At 42.1% G+C, this 16,723-nt stretch overlaps 1 protein-coding gene across 1 annotated transcript in view; it reads right to left on the bottom strand.

Moving 5' to 3' along the window:
- The window catches only part of LOC108242179 (Krueppel-like factor 7), a 43,622-nt gene extending 27,046 nt beyond the window's left edge, over positions 1-16,576 (bottom strand). Inside the window, exon 1 of the mRNA XM_017426860.2 lies at positions 16,221-16,576. Within this exon, the coding sequence (XP_017282349.1) occupies positions 16,221-16,322 (102 nt within the window). The 5' untranslated portion in view covers positions 16,323-16,576. The remainder of the gene's footprint in view (positions 1-16,220) is intronic.
- Positions 16,577-16,723: the final 147 nt, after the last annotated feature.

Genomic DNA, 16,723 nt, shown 5'->3' with positions numbered 1-16,723 from the left:
GTGTGTGATCTTCAGAGCACCTTTCTTCTGCCAGGAAAACCACAATGATGGAGCACTCAGAGCGCAAAAAAACCTTGTGACCTCTGCTTAATGGAGTGGAGAGACATTTCCCATCGCTTTCTCCGAGCAGACACAACAGAAAGGTACACGTCCACATCAACTTGACACTACAGGGACCTCCCCTTCGTCCTCCCTTAATACAACAACACTGACACAATGCAAAGAAACAAGGTAAAAACCTAAAATATGGTTGGACCACATATAGTCACTGTTGGAAGGTGAAACATTGATGTTGTAGGATCAGTTAACACTCAGTAAGTGTTTGGAATGACTCTCAGCTACGAATACACCCAATTTTAGCTCAATAACTGTAAAATTGGCTGAATTATTCTATTGTGTTTGATGAGGCTGCCTAGTTGTGGCGTTCATTTTTAATAAGGTTGGCTCCAAAAGTTAACCAGTGCAGCTGTAGAACCAGTGATTACTAAGTCCGTCCAGTGGTTCATGAGATATTTTGTTAACAGACAGACAAAACAAACACAAGGGCACAGCGTCGAGCAAAAAAAGTTACATGAATGAGATACAAATGCACTGTTTTTTCATCCCAATTGTTTTAATGACGACACAATCATGAGTTTTAGTTTTATGCACACACAGGATAACATAAAATGTCCAACTTTAGTTTTAAACATTTCATACAGCCCATAGCAAATAAATAAATGACTAGTTGTGACTTTAACACATTTCCAGTAACTGCTGCCACATTTGGATAATCCATCCCTACATGTGTTTCCTCTAAACGCCTGAAGTAGCTTGACAAGTAAACAGACTGAACTCGTGAGGATCTGCCGACCTTGAGAGCGATACAGACCTTATTAAGAGGTCTTAGTCGTGGGATACAACAAGTGCACTGCATATAAAGACCTCTCCTGCTCCATCTAAATAGCTTGTGACAAAGTGTGGAAAATGTCTTTGTTCTGGTATTAAGTCGAGGGTAGGAGAGGTGAGGGTGAAATGGGATCAAGGGAAGAGGAGACGCATCTCGAGAATGATAGAGAGGAGGATGAGATAGAAGCGAAGAAGGAGAATAGCAGGTCACAGAGGATGGATGGATGGGGGGTGAGGGGGGGGTATAATCCTGACGACTGGAGCCGTGTTGCACTCGCTGGGGAGGGGAACTCTGTCTCTCTTTAACTGGATTTGGGTGAGCTGCTGTTTATCGGCGTTCGAGTCGCCAAGCAGTCCCGCTCAGCTGTCAAAACCATCCTAATCTAATCAGGGGCCAGTTCAGCTTTTTGCTTCCAGCGCGGCATATTGGTCACGTTTATGTGTCTGTCTGAATGAGCCAGACCATGAAAGTGTGTGTGAGGTTTTGCGGATAGAAGGGGGTCGGCAGCATCAGTGGTTTTACACCGGGGTTAGCAGCTTGTGGCAGGATTTGGGGAGTCTGCGCTCCGGATGTGGAGAACCCATTGTGTGCGGCAGGCTGGCTAATCTTCATTACCGCACACAATGATGGGGTGAGAGAATGGGGCCTTGGCTGGAAAAGACACGAAGAAACAAAAGGGTGGTGGGCCGCAAAAAAGAGGGGGAGGGGGGGGGGTAGATAAAGAGAACAGCGAAGTGGAAAAATTCTACTTTCTTCTCGTGTAGAGCCGATCTGAAATGACTTGTCAATCTCAACCACAAACCGTGAGGTACGACTCTGATAAGAGTACCTGAATGACAAGTCAGCTTTGTTTTGAGCCACGTTTACCTCGTTTTTACCATGCAAACATCATTACTCCACCAGATCTCATGCTTAGCTAAGAAAGCAGTTGTGGAAACTGTTAGGATTTGAGTTTTTGAATTATATTCTGTTTTATTTCTTGTTATCCCTGTGTTTAGTTCATTATGGTAAGTTCCTGTGCAGTCTGGCTTCCTCTGTGTCCTCTGTCATTCCTCACCTGTCCTCAGCTCAGTATTTGTCAGCCTGCCACACCCATCTGCACCTGTCTCTAGTTTGTAATCAGTCACCTGTCGCCTCCTAATCACCCTCAGTCCGTACACCTGTTCCTCAGCCTCCATTACTCGCTGGTTCATTGTCCCAATTTGTTTCAGAATTTCACTGTCCAGTTTTCCTTGTGTTCCCTGCTCTTAGTAAGTTTGTGTTGTTTGGTTTCTGCTGCCACGATTTTGTTCTTTTAACCAAATTAGTTTTACTTCTGAGGTCCCTGTGTTGGTCTGCATTCTGGGTCCTTATCTTCCACCACTTAAGTGGAGAATTCTCCCAAACCTAACAGAAATGTGTTTATTTGTATAACCCCAAACACCCGAACAAAGGATATTGTACCAAATAAATGCCATGACACATATTGGCAGTGAAAAGGAATATGGGCATTTAAAAAATGGAGTTTATTTTGGATCATGAACTGATGCACCACCCTACTAAGGCAGATTTGGACCATATTGGACCTTTGCTTTAGGATGTTATAAATAAAGGTAAGATGGTAATAACAACTTATAAGAAGATGTTTAACCTTTGGTAATAACTTTAGTTTGCACTACAAAGTGAGTGCTAATACCAATCAGAACTAGCTTTTTCATGACCATACTTTAGGTTCTTTTTAACTGAACATTTTAGAAACTCTAATTCAACAAATTAGTAGTTTTAACCCAATTTTTAAATATAATACTTAACTCAGTATGCTGGGTCAAACTGACAACCCAACCCTGCTGAGTTAAAACCATCTAGGGTTGGTTCGGTCCAAATTTTACTCAAATGACAAATTGGGTCATTTTTAACTTAGCCGTTTTTAGAGTGTAACAATAGGACAAATAGTTGGTATAACTGATTTTAATAATTCATCACCATCTTTTAATTTCTTCATATCAACAAAATGAACTAAAATTAAAAAGTTGATGATGATTTTCTTGGGGAAAAATTACCTGATGAATTAGTCGAAAGATTATTCGAAATAAAAAAAGTTACTGGGGCAACCCTACTCTGTATTTGGACACTCTTGCATCCGTCGGGGTGCTGCTGCACCCTCTGCACCCCTCTTCCCATGACCTTGTAAGAAAACAAGAAAGACAGTGAGTGTGTGACTGAGCAATGAGAAAACAAGCGCACCCAGCAAAAGCAGGTCAGTTGTACAGTGCTGCAAGACAAGTGTTGATTAAAATGTGAACGTTGGACGGCGAGTTACGCAGGAGCGTCACTTTATGAGCACCCAGAGCCGTGCGAACAGAAGGTGGGCCGCCGCTGCCGTCGTCCTCCCTTTATCCCACCGGAACACTTTCAAAACAGACCTGAGTGACAAAGATTAGCCCAAGCTGCTTAAAATATTGAAAGATGTTTCCAGACCGCCAGCGTACCTCTGCGGGCTCCCCTCCAAGAGATAGCGCCGAGAGAGACAGCGTGTGTGTGTGTGTGTGTGAGTTTAGGCTTGAATTAGGAGGTGGCGAAGGCAGCAACGGCAGGCTGAACCCATTCACCTTTCGGTGCAAAGCGGCTGGCTTTTTCAGCGGGAAGCAAGAGCGGCGTGTGAAGACTTTTCACCCCAATTTCATCCTGACAATGTGTGGCTGCTCAGCGGAGAGAGGAGGAGGGTGGTTAGACATACTGAGAAAGGTGTTAGGAACTCATTGACTTTGGCCTCTGGGTCGGTGTGTGTTGGCGCGTGCTTGGGCTCTGACTGGTGTCCCATAAGTTGAGCTTTCAGTTTGAGAAAGTGGGTGATTACGGGGCAAAGGGTAAAACCTCGAATTAGGATTTGCGGTTAACGTTTAAAAGGTGGCAAATTATTGCGTTTTTAAATTAATGGCAGGTCGTGACCGTTAAAGCGAAGTGTGAACAGTTTCATGAGTTTATGTGCAACCCCTGCTCTGCTGAATTAACACAACAAAAACTTGTGTTCCTTGCATGTCAAAGTTTGAAACAAAGATCTTCCGCCATTTGCTGGAACTTAGAGTAAGTGTCTGGGGCAACTCTCAGCTACTACCGCACCAAATTTTAGTTCAATAACAGTGAAATTGATTGCGATATAGCCATTTTTTGTCTAACATTGACAAAAAATGAATCTTGAATCTTGAATCAAGTTGACTCTAAAAGTTAATCATGTTTAGATGCATATCCAGTGATAACTTTCTAAATGTTTGATTAAAATACATCAAATGGTTAATGAGATATTTTGCTAAAAGACAAACAGGGTTAAATAAAGTTAAAGCCAAAGTTTTAAGCAAAAATCTTGCATAATGTGTAGCATTCAGAGTATGTTTTGTGAGTGATTCTCAACTCCTACCAAACAAAATTTTAGCTCAATATTTGTAAAACTGACTGAATTAGACATTTTTCAGTTTTGTAAGGTAATTTGGCTGAGGTGGCCATCTTGAACTGGACAAACTCCAAAAGATAATCAGCTGTAGGTGTCCATCCAATGATCATATTCTGAGAGTTTCGGTAAAATCCATTCACTGGTTTGTCAGAAATTTTGTTAACAGACAGACAAATGAACAGGACTGCCTTTCACAGCACAGAGCCATAAAAAGACCATGATAAACACGCATAAACCCAATAAACTCTGTCACACACACGCACACATACACATGAAAATTATTGATGTGCTCTCTTATAAAACACTAGCTGCTCCCTGAAGTATTCCTGGCAACATCGCCGGCTGAAAATAGCTGCCGACCCAAATAACTTTTCCCGCCGGAACGTAGACGGAGCCGGACCAGAGCCAGTGGCGACTGGCTTTACTAATTGGCATCATTTTACAACAAAATAATATCTGGGGCAATAGGCTGGATAACACATGGCAGTAAACCGGGGAGTGGGAGGATGTGCCGTCTAGCCAGAGACAAGCCGAGGGTGGGGATCCCGTCGTTCCGTGTTAGCATAACTTATCAAATTCTTTTTTCCTTGAAATTACGCAAGGGGGACTTTAGAGGGTGAATCATTTATGTGATAGCATCAGTTTTGTTAAAAGATAGATGGGGAAAAAAACATCTGCAGCAGGGGTTGCTTAATGTTTCAAGTCACAAGCTGGGATTTGCTGACATTTCTATTACAAATCCCCACATGGACAGTTTGTTTTAACTGATAAAATGTTGAATAATAGATTTGTTAACAGCTGCCCACCATTTGTTCCTTTCAGAAATGCTTATATCTTAAATATGCTATTAGGGGAAGAATTATGACGGACATCATTCAAACAGGCGGGGAACTCAGCCATCTCTTGTAAACAAGGTTCTTCGGCTAGTAGGAGAAGAATAAAAACAGAAGAACCTTGGGAAGTGCTTAAAATGTTTGAAATAAGGAGGGGAAGTGTTGCAGAAGAACCAAAACTGATGATAAACTCCCTCGTCGTTGCAGTACCAATATAAAAGGATTCCTCCAAGGACTGCATATTACCCGTTTCATGCCAGAGTTCTAAACTAAAATCATCTTATATTCAGAAATGATGGAGCTGCAAAACAGTACCACAGGTCACCTTTACTGAACAAAGGATCCAAACAGGAAATCATGACCAGAATAGACCAAATATGGAACGATCCAAACTCTTAGTCATATTTTACCAGCTTTAGTTTTCAAAAAGCCACAAATTTAAAATCTCAGGACTTTTTCAGCCTTGAGAGCCTGATGTCCTTTCAACCTCGCCTCCAACATTTTTGAGAGAACTGCAGAGTTTTAAAGGCAATATTCTGCCTTTATCCTCGACGCAAACGACTCTTTTCCTTTCCACAACAGAGGATTTCTGTTGTGGAAATCTGACAAAATCATTTTGTGCTAAATCCGTCCACTGCCATAAACCCTAGTACATTTCACAACACTTAAATTCACCCTTGCACTTTGTTTTAATTTAAATTCATGCACTGGAATCATCTTAAACTACTTTGTGGGAAGGAATCTCTGACTCCAGTGTAAACAAATATGACTTTGCCAATGACCACTTTTTGCCCCCAGTCACTATTTCAGAAACAAATCAAGCCAGCTTTGCAAACATGTTTGAAAAGCTCCAGGGCTTGTATTTATGTCAGTCACAGGTCACAGCCCAAAGTACCAATTTTGGCCAAAATATCAAAGTGACCATCCCGTCAAGCACTCTCTCTCACACACCAGAGAGCATTTCCGGGGTAAAGGAGCGGGTGGACGGCATAAACACAGATGTCTTTTGGCAGTCTAAATCCTAATTAGCACCAGGAGATTCATCTAATCAAAGGCCTGCCAGCCCATCATTAAGGCTAAAACACTCACTGCTCCCCTCACATACCAGCACAGAACAATGGGAAACAGAGATACCCTGTCATGCTGATGAATGGCTCTTCCCACAGGTCTCATTAAATCACACAAGGGCACTTCCCAGGCCATTTGAAGAGTAAAGCAAGGTGCAAAATCTCTTCACCCCTTCTGCCTGTCTGCTTTGACAGCCTTTTATTTCCTGAGCATACATTAAAAGAGCATATTTCACAGTAAACTGCACTTACAGGCTTTGACATTTGGGCTATTCTCAGTAAAGCACAGAATCCGAAGACATGAAAAGTATCTTTTTAAAGGTATTGAACCCGTAGAAGCTGGAAACCACATAATGCACCCATTTAGCTCAAGATATCGGTGTCTTTAGGGTAATTTGCGACTCTTAAAATCTTCTAGCGAGTTTAACGCCAGCTGCTGACAATTGAAAGCCGCCTCTGTCTATTTCTGACCTCACATCTGTGTCCTCACTCTGGGTTTCAAGCTTCAACAATACAGACAAATTTACTCGAATCCTTTTGTTTAAAATAGAAAAATACACAATAGTCACTGCAATAACTTGAAACTGACAAGAAATATGGAATATCAACTAATTAAAGTCCTTTATTGATGTTGAATTTTGATAGTTTTAAGAAACTAAAACACCTGTAGACAGGTGAAGTATTAGAGAGAGTTACAGAAATGGCTTGATTGCCTCAAAAAGATGTGCATCTTTTTTGTCAAGGCTCATTTTATTAGTTTGTTTTTTTATTAGTTGATTTTCTGTCATCTGTCAAATAGGGCGAGATAGAAATGTTTTTTTTTGTTTTGTTTTTTATACATATATATAAAATGTCTTTTTAATAAGAACAAAGTGAGACAAAAATACAACAAATGGACATGAGATCAGGTTGCAGAGATGGGAGGAGGTGGTGAGATACGGAACATAAACATCCACACTGCACAACCAGTCGGACAGCTTTGGAGAGCCAAGCTATAGCACCTGGGAACACAAGCATACAGGCTTTGCATGTTGGGCCACAACAACTGAGTCCTGAAGCCGGCATGCAAAACGTGCACACACGTGACGGTATGCAAAGATACTCCCAGGCGCTTACGTAATACAGCAGACGGTTGAAGCTGGACTCACTGAATGCCACCTGAACTTGACCTAATGTCTTTTTGAAAGGCTTTTACGAAAGCACTAACTCCCAACAAGTGTCAAATGTTGCAATGCTTTTTAAACTTTCCAACCTATTTCAGAGAGCGTCGCGTCCTTGCGGCTGTCACCACTAAGAGCTCAGGGCCGTGATTGATGACTTGCTTCGCATGACAACAACAAGCAGCGGTGTTTACTCAGGGCAAATTGCCCTTGTCTGTCTCCTCGGTCCATCTCGTCCTTCCCATTCCTCTAGCTCAGTCTTTGGACAGAGAGAAGATCCACTTGGCTGGATCTGTGGTTTCTGGATGGCTAGGGCTCCCTTGGGGTGGGATTAGCCTCCAGACTGACAGCTAAACAAACACAAAAGCTGATCTTCCTGCTTGCCAAGGCTGCCTAGCAACAGGTAGGTAGGAAGATGGGATGTAACACTCTGGATGTCAGAGCCAATTAGTGCTAAAAAAAAGCCTGAATGTAGTGTGTATGTGTGGTCATTGTTGAATACAATGAATGTCCAAATATGTGAGCTGGCTGGTTGATTAATCACACTATGGGTAAAGTAAAATGAACCTTGACTAACCTTCGTTTAGTCAAGGGACTTTTGCATAGAATGACTCATGGCTAGTATTTTACATAACATTTTCCTTAACATATTCTTGAAATAAAAAATGCAAACAAAGTGAAATTGCCCAGTCGTTTTGTCAACAATAAACCCACTCAATCATAACTTTAACCAACGACTGAGTTTCTCCATGTATACCATAAGAAAATTAAATTATGCTCTTTCTACTAATATAATTACCAGTCTAGCTACTGTGTAGACTAGTAAATCCATTGCCCCACTTTGAATTGTGCATTTGATATGCCCCTTTGTTCAGTAAATGTGTCTAAAACTTATTTTAGGGGCATGGTTCACCCTTGATGCTCCAGTTGGAATTCACACTCAGGGAAAGTTAGCGTGTATCAAGAATCATATTTCCATCCCTGACTATCAGGGCTGGTGCTGATAAATACCCGCAACTAACGCAGAGTCATTTGACCCAGAACTGAAAGCCAGAATCTAACTCTCCCAACTGAAGGCAAAACCAGATGTTGGTTGTTTTTTTTTGCGGGGGGGGGGGGGTTGTTGCCCAGTGGAAATGTGGATTTATATCCTGTACTGGAATGAAAATGCATCAAAAACATAGCAGTAATTTTACATTTTACTTTGGGGTTTTGTACTATTCAAATCAAGGGAAAACATATTATTTCCTTAAAAGTAGGAGATTTTAAGGTTTTGCCACATTCGGACAGTGGTCTTCATTGTCTGAAGTCTTTTGACTTTTTGCAGAGACAGACTTTGAGAAAGGGTGACTTTCTTAACAAAAAGAGTCATAAGACAGAGTAAAAGAAGAGCAGAGCGATGATTTCAAAGCATGAAAAAAAGTGTCTGGGACTTTTTCTTCCTGTCTCTTTTTCTCCCTGTGGTTGCCAAGCCGGATGGCAGCAGCGAAGCATGTCGGCTCACTGTAAGGTGCTGTAACGGCTTCCCGATTTCGCCTCAAATGATGTGAAAGTCATTGCCAAGCCATGTGCGCCGGAGTGAGGCGAAAAAAATGACTGGCTCCTCTTCTCACTGTTAATCAAACCTGGGGTGGCAGAGCGTTTCGCAGACGGAAGCCATACATAAAGATGTGCTTGTTCACCCCTCTCCCCACCCCTGCCTTGTTCTCCCAGCGCCACCTCTCTTTCTGTCACCAGATCGTCAGACAAATGAATACTTCCTCAGCCATCCTCTCTTTCATCAGCGCTTTTCATCAGTGCCCATAAAGCAGTAGCCGGCACCTATCACTGGCAATCGCCTCTCAGCTGCCTGAGTGATGAGATGGAGGTGGCAGAGTTCTGTAAGCGCTCTTATGGCAGAATGGATGTTACTGGTTCAGGGGGTCGCTCACACATCTCATTACACAACACACACAGACACTCAAACCTGATGGTTTGTGAATATGAAGAAAAAACATCTAGTTCTCAAGTGAATATCCAGTGAAATAAAATAATGTCAATCAAAAGGTGAGATAGATCCATGCAACAAACAGATTTCCAAGACATTCTAGTCTCTAGAGGCCGCAGGGGACCTTTTCACGGTCCTTATAGACATTTGAGATAATTTATTTTTACATTGGGGAAGCTGAGACTCAGTAGTTCTTACGACTTATCACATCTTTTTTAGCTCTTGGTTCAAAGTAGGCATGTTCTTGCTTCAGCATGGACTCTTAAGGGATGTAAAAGGTTATGATTGGTCCATACATAGACATACATTGGTTGGCTAAACAAACTGAATGCTCTTCCAGCACCTGTGCAATTAAAAGTGCATTCTCTTTGCTAAAGTAAAAGATACCTAATTTTCACCATTGTCTGCTACCATGTCCACTTGTTTAAACCAGTGAAACACATAAACTGAGTCCTCATATGAGTCTTTAAACTCTTTAGATCACAAAGACGAGCCCCTCCAGCCATTCATGATTCACCAGTCAAGCCACCTTAGTCCCACAAATGTGTGTGTGTGTTTATTAATTAAGCCAACATTATGGAATCTAAAGAGACGTGGAGCATAACTCAGTGGTGCTGACGTGAAGCACGACACATAAAATGGACATTGCCTTGGATGTGCTGGACATTCTAAATCCTGCAGAGAGCTGGTCGCACTAACCGTCTGCCTTCACACCATGGAGCTGTGAAGCCAGCTTCCCCTTTCATATGTTGACCATTATGACACTGTTACTACCTCATTTGGCAGCTTGTAGATGTGTCAGTGGTGGGTTGAATCCACAAGGCCACCTCATTGCTTTTAGAAATCACACCAAGACGACCAGAAGCCATCTCGTTCCTGGCTTGAAATGTTTTGAGAAAAGGGTTTTTTGACTTGTAGCTCTCTGTCTTTTCTGTGTTTGCAGAACTCTTTCCAACTTTACTTTAAAAGTTTGACCTAAGACAACAACTCCAACTACTACAGTGTTGTCCATAGTTGTTGGTGTTGTTGATGGTGAGTGTCATGTGCGTAGGTGACGGGGTTGTGCTGATGATCAGCTGACTCTTGCGCAATAACAGCATGCAAAGGCAAAAGCATGGGTCATTGTCATGGGACTGGCAGTTATTGTAACCCTGAGAATGTCCTTAGAACTGTTTGATCCAAAAGCACCATAAAATAATGGAAAATTTACTGTTCTAGCTTATTTATCTGTATGTGCAAATTAAATTAAGACACATCTTAATGTTCTAAGTAATAACTTTGTGACAGAAAAAGCTGAAGAGCATGAACAACTTCACTCAGTCAGCTTCCTCTTATAGTTTTCTGCGACATCACCTGGGCTATTTCATTTCATTTTGAACAAACCACATTAAATGGCAAATAATACATACTGATATTGTTCAAAACATTCAAAATTTCTTAATTTTTTAACAGTTTTACTAAAGCAATATGTCAAGAATGAAAACATTTCCAGGAACTCTTAAGACCAATAAAGTCTGAAGTCCCATTTTGATTTTCCTTACAAGATTGATCATTTTAATAAAATACATAAAGTACCAGTCAGTGAAAGGTCGTCAAAAATCCAACAAAATTCAAACTCACTGGTTTCTTGCTTTATTGCTGGTGCACCACAAAGCGAACAAGAATGTTGCCTGGAAGCCGCCGTGTTTTGACAGAGCTGAGGTGTTTACCGTACCGCGTGGGGAAAATGAACAAGACTGGATCTTACACAACAGCCCTGCAGATATCAAAAATCCATACTGTGCTAATTCTATAAGACGGGAAAATGCTTTGAGACTGAAAGAAGGAAAGAAAAGACAGGACGGCGGGGGCCAGTTGGCTGGGCTCCCCAGCATGCCTGCTGTGTGTGAGAAAGCAGCTGTGGCCTACTGAGGATTACATAACATACTGAGATACATCAGCGTGCACAAACTCAGACAATCATAGGTCTGCATATAGATGCTTATGGATATTCACAGTTCCATTGTTTGATCTATTGTTTTTCCTCCTCCTAATCCTCTTCATGATGTCTGAGCGAGAGTTCTCCATGTTGATGCATTTTCCTGGAACTGACCACAGCTTTAATAGCCCAGCGGAGCAACTTTTCCCTCGGAGGCCTCAGTCAAAATGCTAAATGACTCCATCTATCTGCATCCCTGCCTTTTTCTTCCCTCTCATCAAGATGTCTTTCTACCTACTTGTTCCCTGAATGTCTGTCTGCCCGTCACCCCTAAGGGGAGCTAAGGGTGGGGGTGGGTTTAAGCAGCCCACCAAACTGTGAAATGCAAAACCCTGCGGTGGGGAGAATGTGCATGCTCTGCAACTTCCACCAGCCTTCCCCCTCAGACGGAGTTGCTGCTGCCTTTTCCTGAGAGACGTGCACGTTATTGAGTCGCCGACATGAACTGGAAGTGGATGCATCTGCTGCTTACATATGGAGGCTGCACCGGAGTGCCCCGTTGCTCTTTCCACATTTAGAAAGCCCTTAATGCACAGAGCAGCCACATACAGAGATTTCACTTAGGTAAGCATCAGGCAACTCAGTCTACACGAGTGTTGAACCCCTGAGGGGTGATCTATGTGTTGGAGGGTATGGAGTGTGTCCTTAGGTCAAAGATAGACCACTACGGGTGGTGTTCGCTTACATCCTGCCCATCGGGGTCAAGTGCTGTGATTCTTCATGTCATCAGAAGGATCTAACAGCAGCTCAAACATCTATCCTATCAGGTTTAAATTCAGTTTGAACGTGTGCATTTTACACGTCTGAGTCAAACTGCTCTGAAGATACTGCAACATTTGTCACATTGAAGCAAAATAAGGCTTAGTTTGAGCAAATGTCAGTTTACAAAAGAGCATAACAAGCAGTGAAAATTGCAGCCAAGATGACGAGCCATTTCTTTTGGTTCGAAGAGTAGCACACGCACATGCACACACACACACTCTCTGTGCTGCTAGGGAAACTGGGTTCCACACATAATGAGCGAGTTTTGACCAGCTCTGCTTGTTCCAAATCCAGCTCAGCCCTGCTGTTTGTTCCAAACCAAATCTGAACAACCAACTGTACAGGGATTTGGAAGCGAGACAGCACCGTTCGGTTTGGCACTATTAGCTTCAATAATGGAACAAATAGCAGCCTCAAATGTACCATCTGCAGACCTCCAAAACACTTTACTCCTTCTCTGCTCCCCATCCCCCTATAACGGGCTGAATCATGCCTCACAGACACCAATAGGGACACAGTCATCATTCTTGCCTTCGCATCTCAGGGACCCATTTAGGGGCCGACTACAACGGCCTCCTATCTTGCCATCAAAGCCATAAAAGCATCAAACTCTAAATTGTGCCCAGAATACAGAAGAGACCGCTGAAGCCACGGGCTCTTCTGCAGGAGACAAAGCTTTTAAGGTGAGCCACAACTCATAATTCCTGTATTCAGGAGGGCTCGTGCCATCTTCATCCCACCACAATGAGCACAATGGCTGCGTTGCCAAGAACATCGCTACACTGCACAGGGAGAGGGGATTTCATGGTGTGGGGCAAATCATAATCCTTATGCTCACAAGGAAGCAGTGTGATCTTTTTATCCAAAAGAAGGGTTGGTTTTCAAAAAACTTCAAGATATTTACTCCAGTGATTCACAGTTGGACACTGAGGCTTTGAATCCTTTAAAAAATGGCTACAAACTATAAAGAAAGCTTCATTAACACAACTCATTTTCATCTCAAGGTGACAAAAACTGCTGGGTTGTCTCTGCAGGTGGCATCACTTTGGTGAAAATAGCAGGAGCAACCATATTTAACAAAAGCTTCAAATTTTATAGGACTTTACATAAGCAGATTGGAGGATTACTTTTCACTAACTTTTAAGCCAGAGTCTCACTGGGCAGAAAAACAGAATTCAAAAGGGAGTCTCCAAAATGTCTTAAAACGTTTGCAAGGGTTCTCAAATTCCTTGTCTGTGCAGCAGGGCCCCATTACTGAGTCACAGGAGTTGTAAACACATTTTTTTTAAAAAATCCACAGAGCTCGCTGCTAGCGTCTCAAACCTCTCTCAGTTTTGTTGTTTGAGTCTGAAAGTGTGAGAAATGTGAGATAACTCAAAGAATTTGGTGACCTAAAAAACAAATTCTACCAAGTGACTTGATTTCAAGTGAAAATTTACAAATTTACTAACTGTTTTGTGTCTAAGAGTCACAGTACAGTGAAACACCACATTAAGGCTTTAGAAAAACTTCATGCTTTAGCTTAAATCACATCGCTTTACAATGTTAATCCAGAATATTGGACAATTACATAAAACGCACAAACACTGAATTGAAAACTGACCCTGAAGGGGTTATTTATGCAAAGCTTAATTTTCTATTCCAGATCAGGGATTTTTGCTAAACAAAAATCCTTACTGAATGATGATGAAAAGAAAACAATACTTTTATTAAGGCTAACAGCAGGAATGTTCTGCTTATGCTCCCATTTGTTGTGTGTCAGTTCCACTATGTAATAATTTGATAAGAGGATGAAATAAATACTGGAAGGGTGCACAACATTATCATAAAATCCTGCTAAAGAAATGCAGCTGCAGGTTGAGATCAGGTTTAGTTGGAAAGTTTATCTGGTGAAAAATGAAATGTTGAAAGTCAAGTGATACAATACAAATCAATACGATATGGTGCAAAACCAAAAGATACAATATAACATAACATGCTTTACTGCCCCCTTGGGAAATTTGTTTTGGACTTGGTGCTGTCCCAGTAGCTGCCTTCACAAAAAAAATAAATTCACAATTAAAGGCCCAGCATTCTGTGAAGGAATGCATATCGCCCGCCGCCTTTGACGCCAGAGTTTTAGACTAACTTCATTTTATAAAGAGGAGGGACTGAGTCGTAGCCATTTTTGTCAAACTTGTAAATAACATTAGGCATGATCAAATGTGATATCCTAAGCTCTGTTAGCGCTCAGAGTATGCCATGTGTGTTTGCTGATGTCGATTAGCTGAGACTGCCATCTTAAATGAGGCTGACTCCAAATATCAATCAGTTGTAGAGGTACGATCAGTGATGACTTCCTGAGAGTTTCATTAAAATCCATCTGGTGGTTTGTAAGGTTTTTTGCTAACAGACAAGCAGGGTTGTCACCAATAGTTAATTCCAATTTTTTCAAAACTTAAGCTGTCGCACAATGTGTACTGCTTGGAGTATGTGTTGTGAATTATTCTCAGCTACGAACTTACCAACATTTTGGCTCAATAACTGCAAAATGACTGAGTTGTGACCACTTTTCATTTTCTAAGATCCCTTTTCTGTGGTGGTCACCCTGAATCAGGTTGGCTCCAAAAGTTAATCAGTTCTAGACATTCACCTAATGATCACTTTCTGAAAGTTTCATTAAAATCTGTTCATTGGGTTATGAAATATTTTGCTAACAAGAGCCGATTTAAATGGTTAGAGGCAAAGTTTTAAACACAGATCTTATAGATTCAGTTTGGACTATAAATTAGAGATCAGTCTCAGCTACAACCACACCTAATTTCAGCTGGATATTTGTAGAACTGACTTAGTTATAGCCAATTTTGTGTTTCCTAAGATCAGTTAGCTGTGGCGGCCATCTTGAATCAGGTTGACTCCAAAGCTTAATCCCTTATAGATGTACAATCAATGAACCATTTCTATTAATTTCATTACAATTTGTTTATTGCTTACTGAGATATGTTGCTAAAAGACACACACGTGCATAAACGATATTGCTCGACTTTAGATAAAAACACAAAAATATTCAGAAAAATGGACATTGTCTCGCGGGGATAATGTGCTGTGAACAATCAAAAAGTTACATTTTCACCCCTCATAGACAAGAGCTTTCCCAGCCTACACGCGCAGCTGTCTCCCTTTTCCATTTGCATCAGGTATTGATTTTCATATGCAGGCTGTGGGTGAGAAACAGGGGGAGAGACGCGCGCTGCATATGGCAAACAGTGCAATTTAACAAAAAATAAATAAATAAATAAATAAAAGGCGCACTGACAGTCAAGGCAGGGAGTTGGAGACTTGTTATGAAAAGATGCGTCGGTGGGAACAGTAGGATGCCAATTAGGCTGCTCGGCCACGATGGAGGGATCCGCGCGGTCACGCACCGGTCTCTCCATCACCCCTCCTCCCCACACGGAGCAGACAAGTGGGGGAAAAAACTGGAGCTCTACTGTTACACGAACAATACCGGTGTCACATTTCCGTGCATTGATTTTCTGCTCTTTATTTTGCTTCATAGACACACAAATAAATCCGCAACAACATGGAAAACAGCGTCTTGAAGAAACAACAATGCAGGTGCTTCTTATATGGACTTGGTGAAGAAAACCTGCACAGTTTTTTTTTTAAATTAAATTAAAGCATTTTCAGCAGTTAGGATGCTGCTTACAGCCCGAGTGCAAATGTAAGAAATTGACAGCAAAGGAGAGGACAGGTGTATTTGAGGGGTCTGGAGGACCCGGCGCGTCTCCAAATTTTCCCATCGCCATGTGCGTGCGTAAAAGGTGGGATAAATGTAGAAATGAGTGGTTTCTCTCTTCCTGCTCCATCATTATTTCCTATTAATGATGGTCAGGCATGTTCGGAAATCTATTATGAATAAGAAGAGGGGCGGGGGGGTTATAACTCAGTAATCTGTGGGATGCGTATCTATTATTCAGTCTCCATTATGAGATCTGGATCTTCATCGTCCCGTGTCGCGTTTGACAGCTTTATCACGCGCTTCTGTGTTCTCATCCACATCTCTTGGAAAAAAGAAGCGTTTGACGTCCTAGATGGAGGCTCCATCTGTTCAGGGGGGGAAAGTTAAGGCACGTACCTGCTGCCAGTTTTCCTCCAGCGACGGCATGGCGGAGAAGTAGCCGGTGTCGTGGACAAGCTGAAGTTCCTGGAAGATACTGTGGTTCGCCAAGACATCCATGCTTTAGACGCGATGGAAAACAAGAGTGATCCACAAGAAAGCGTGCGTCCTCTTTTTCTTTCTTTTTTTTTTTTTTTTAGTTATTCTTTGGGCTCTGTCACACCTCTACGTCCACTCCTTTCATATTAGTCCTTAGCAGGTGATTAATAGCGCGGCGCAGCGGCAGAAAATGAGCCAATTAGGGTCCGTGTACCTGCGCGCATAATCGGACTCGGTGCGTAAAGCGAGAGCGGAGGGGATGGAAGCTCCATGCGTATCCGTGTTGCCAAAATAGCCACTGATAGGAAGCCGGGGGAGGGGGAGGGGCTTGGGAAAACGAAGAGGCGTGGTTTGGTTTGTCAATCAACCTCCCCTAGTTTGCCCATTTATGGTGAGTGGGCGGTGGAAAGGGGGGGGGGGGG

Source organism: Kryptolebias marmoratus, linkage group LG23 (genome assembly GCF_001649575.2).
Source record: "Kryptolebias marmoratus isolate JLee-2015 linkage group LG23, ASM164957v2, whole genome shotgun sequence".
Taxonomy (NCBI): Eukaryota; Metazoa; Chordata; class Actinopteri; order Cyprinodontiformes; family Rivulidae; genus Kryptolebias; species Kryptolebias marmoratus.
This window is presented reverse-complemented; position numbering and strand designations above follow the sequence as displayed.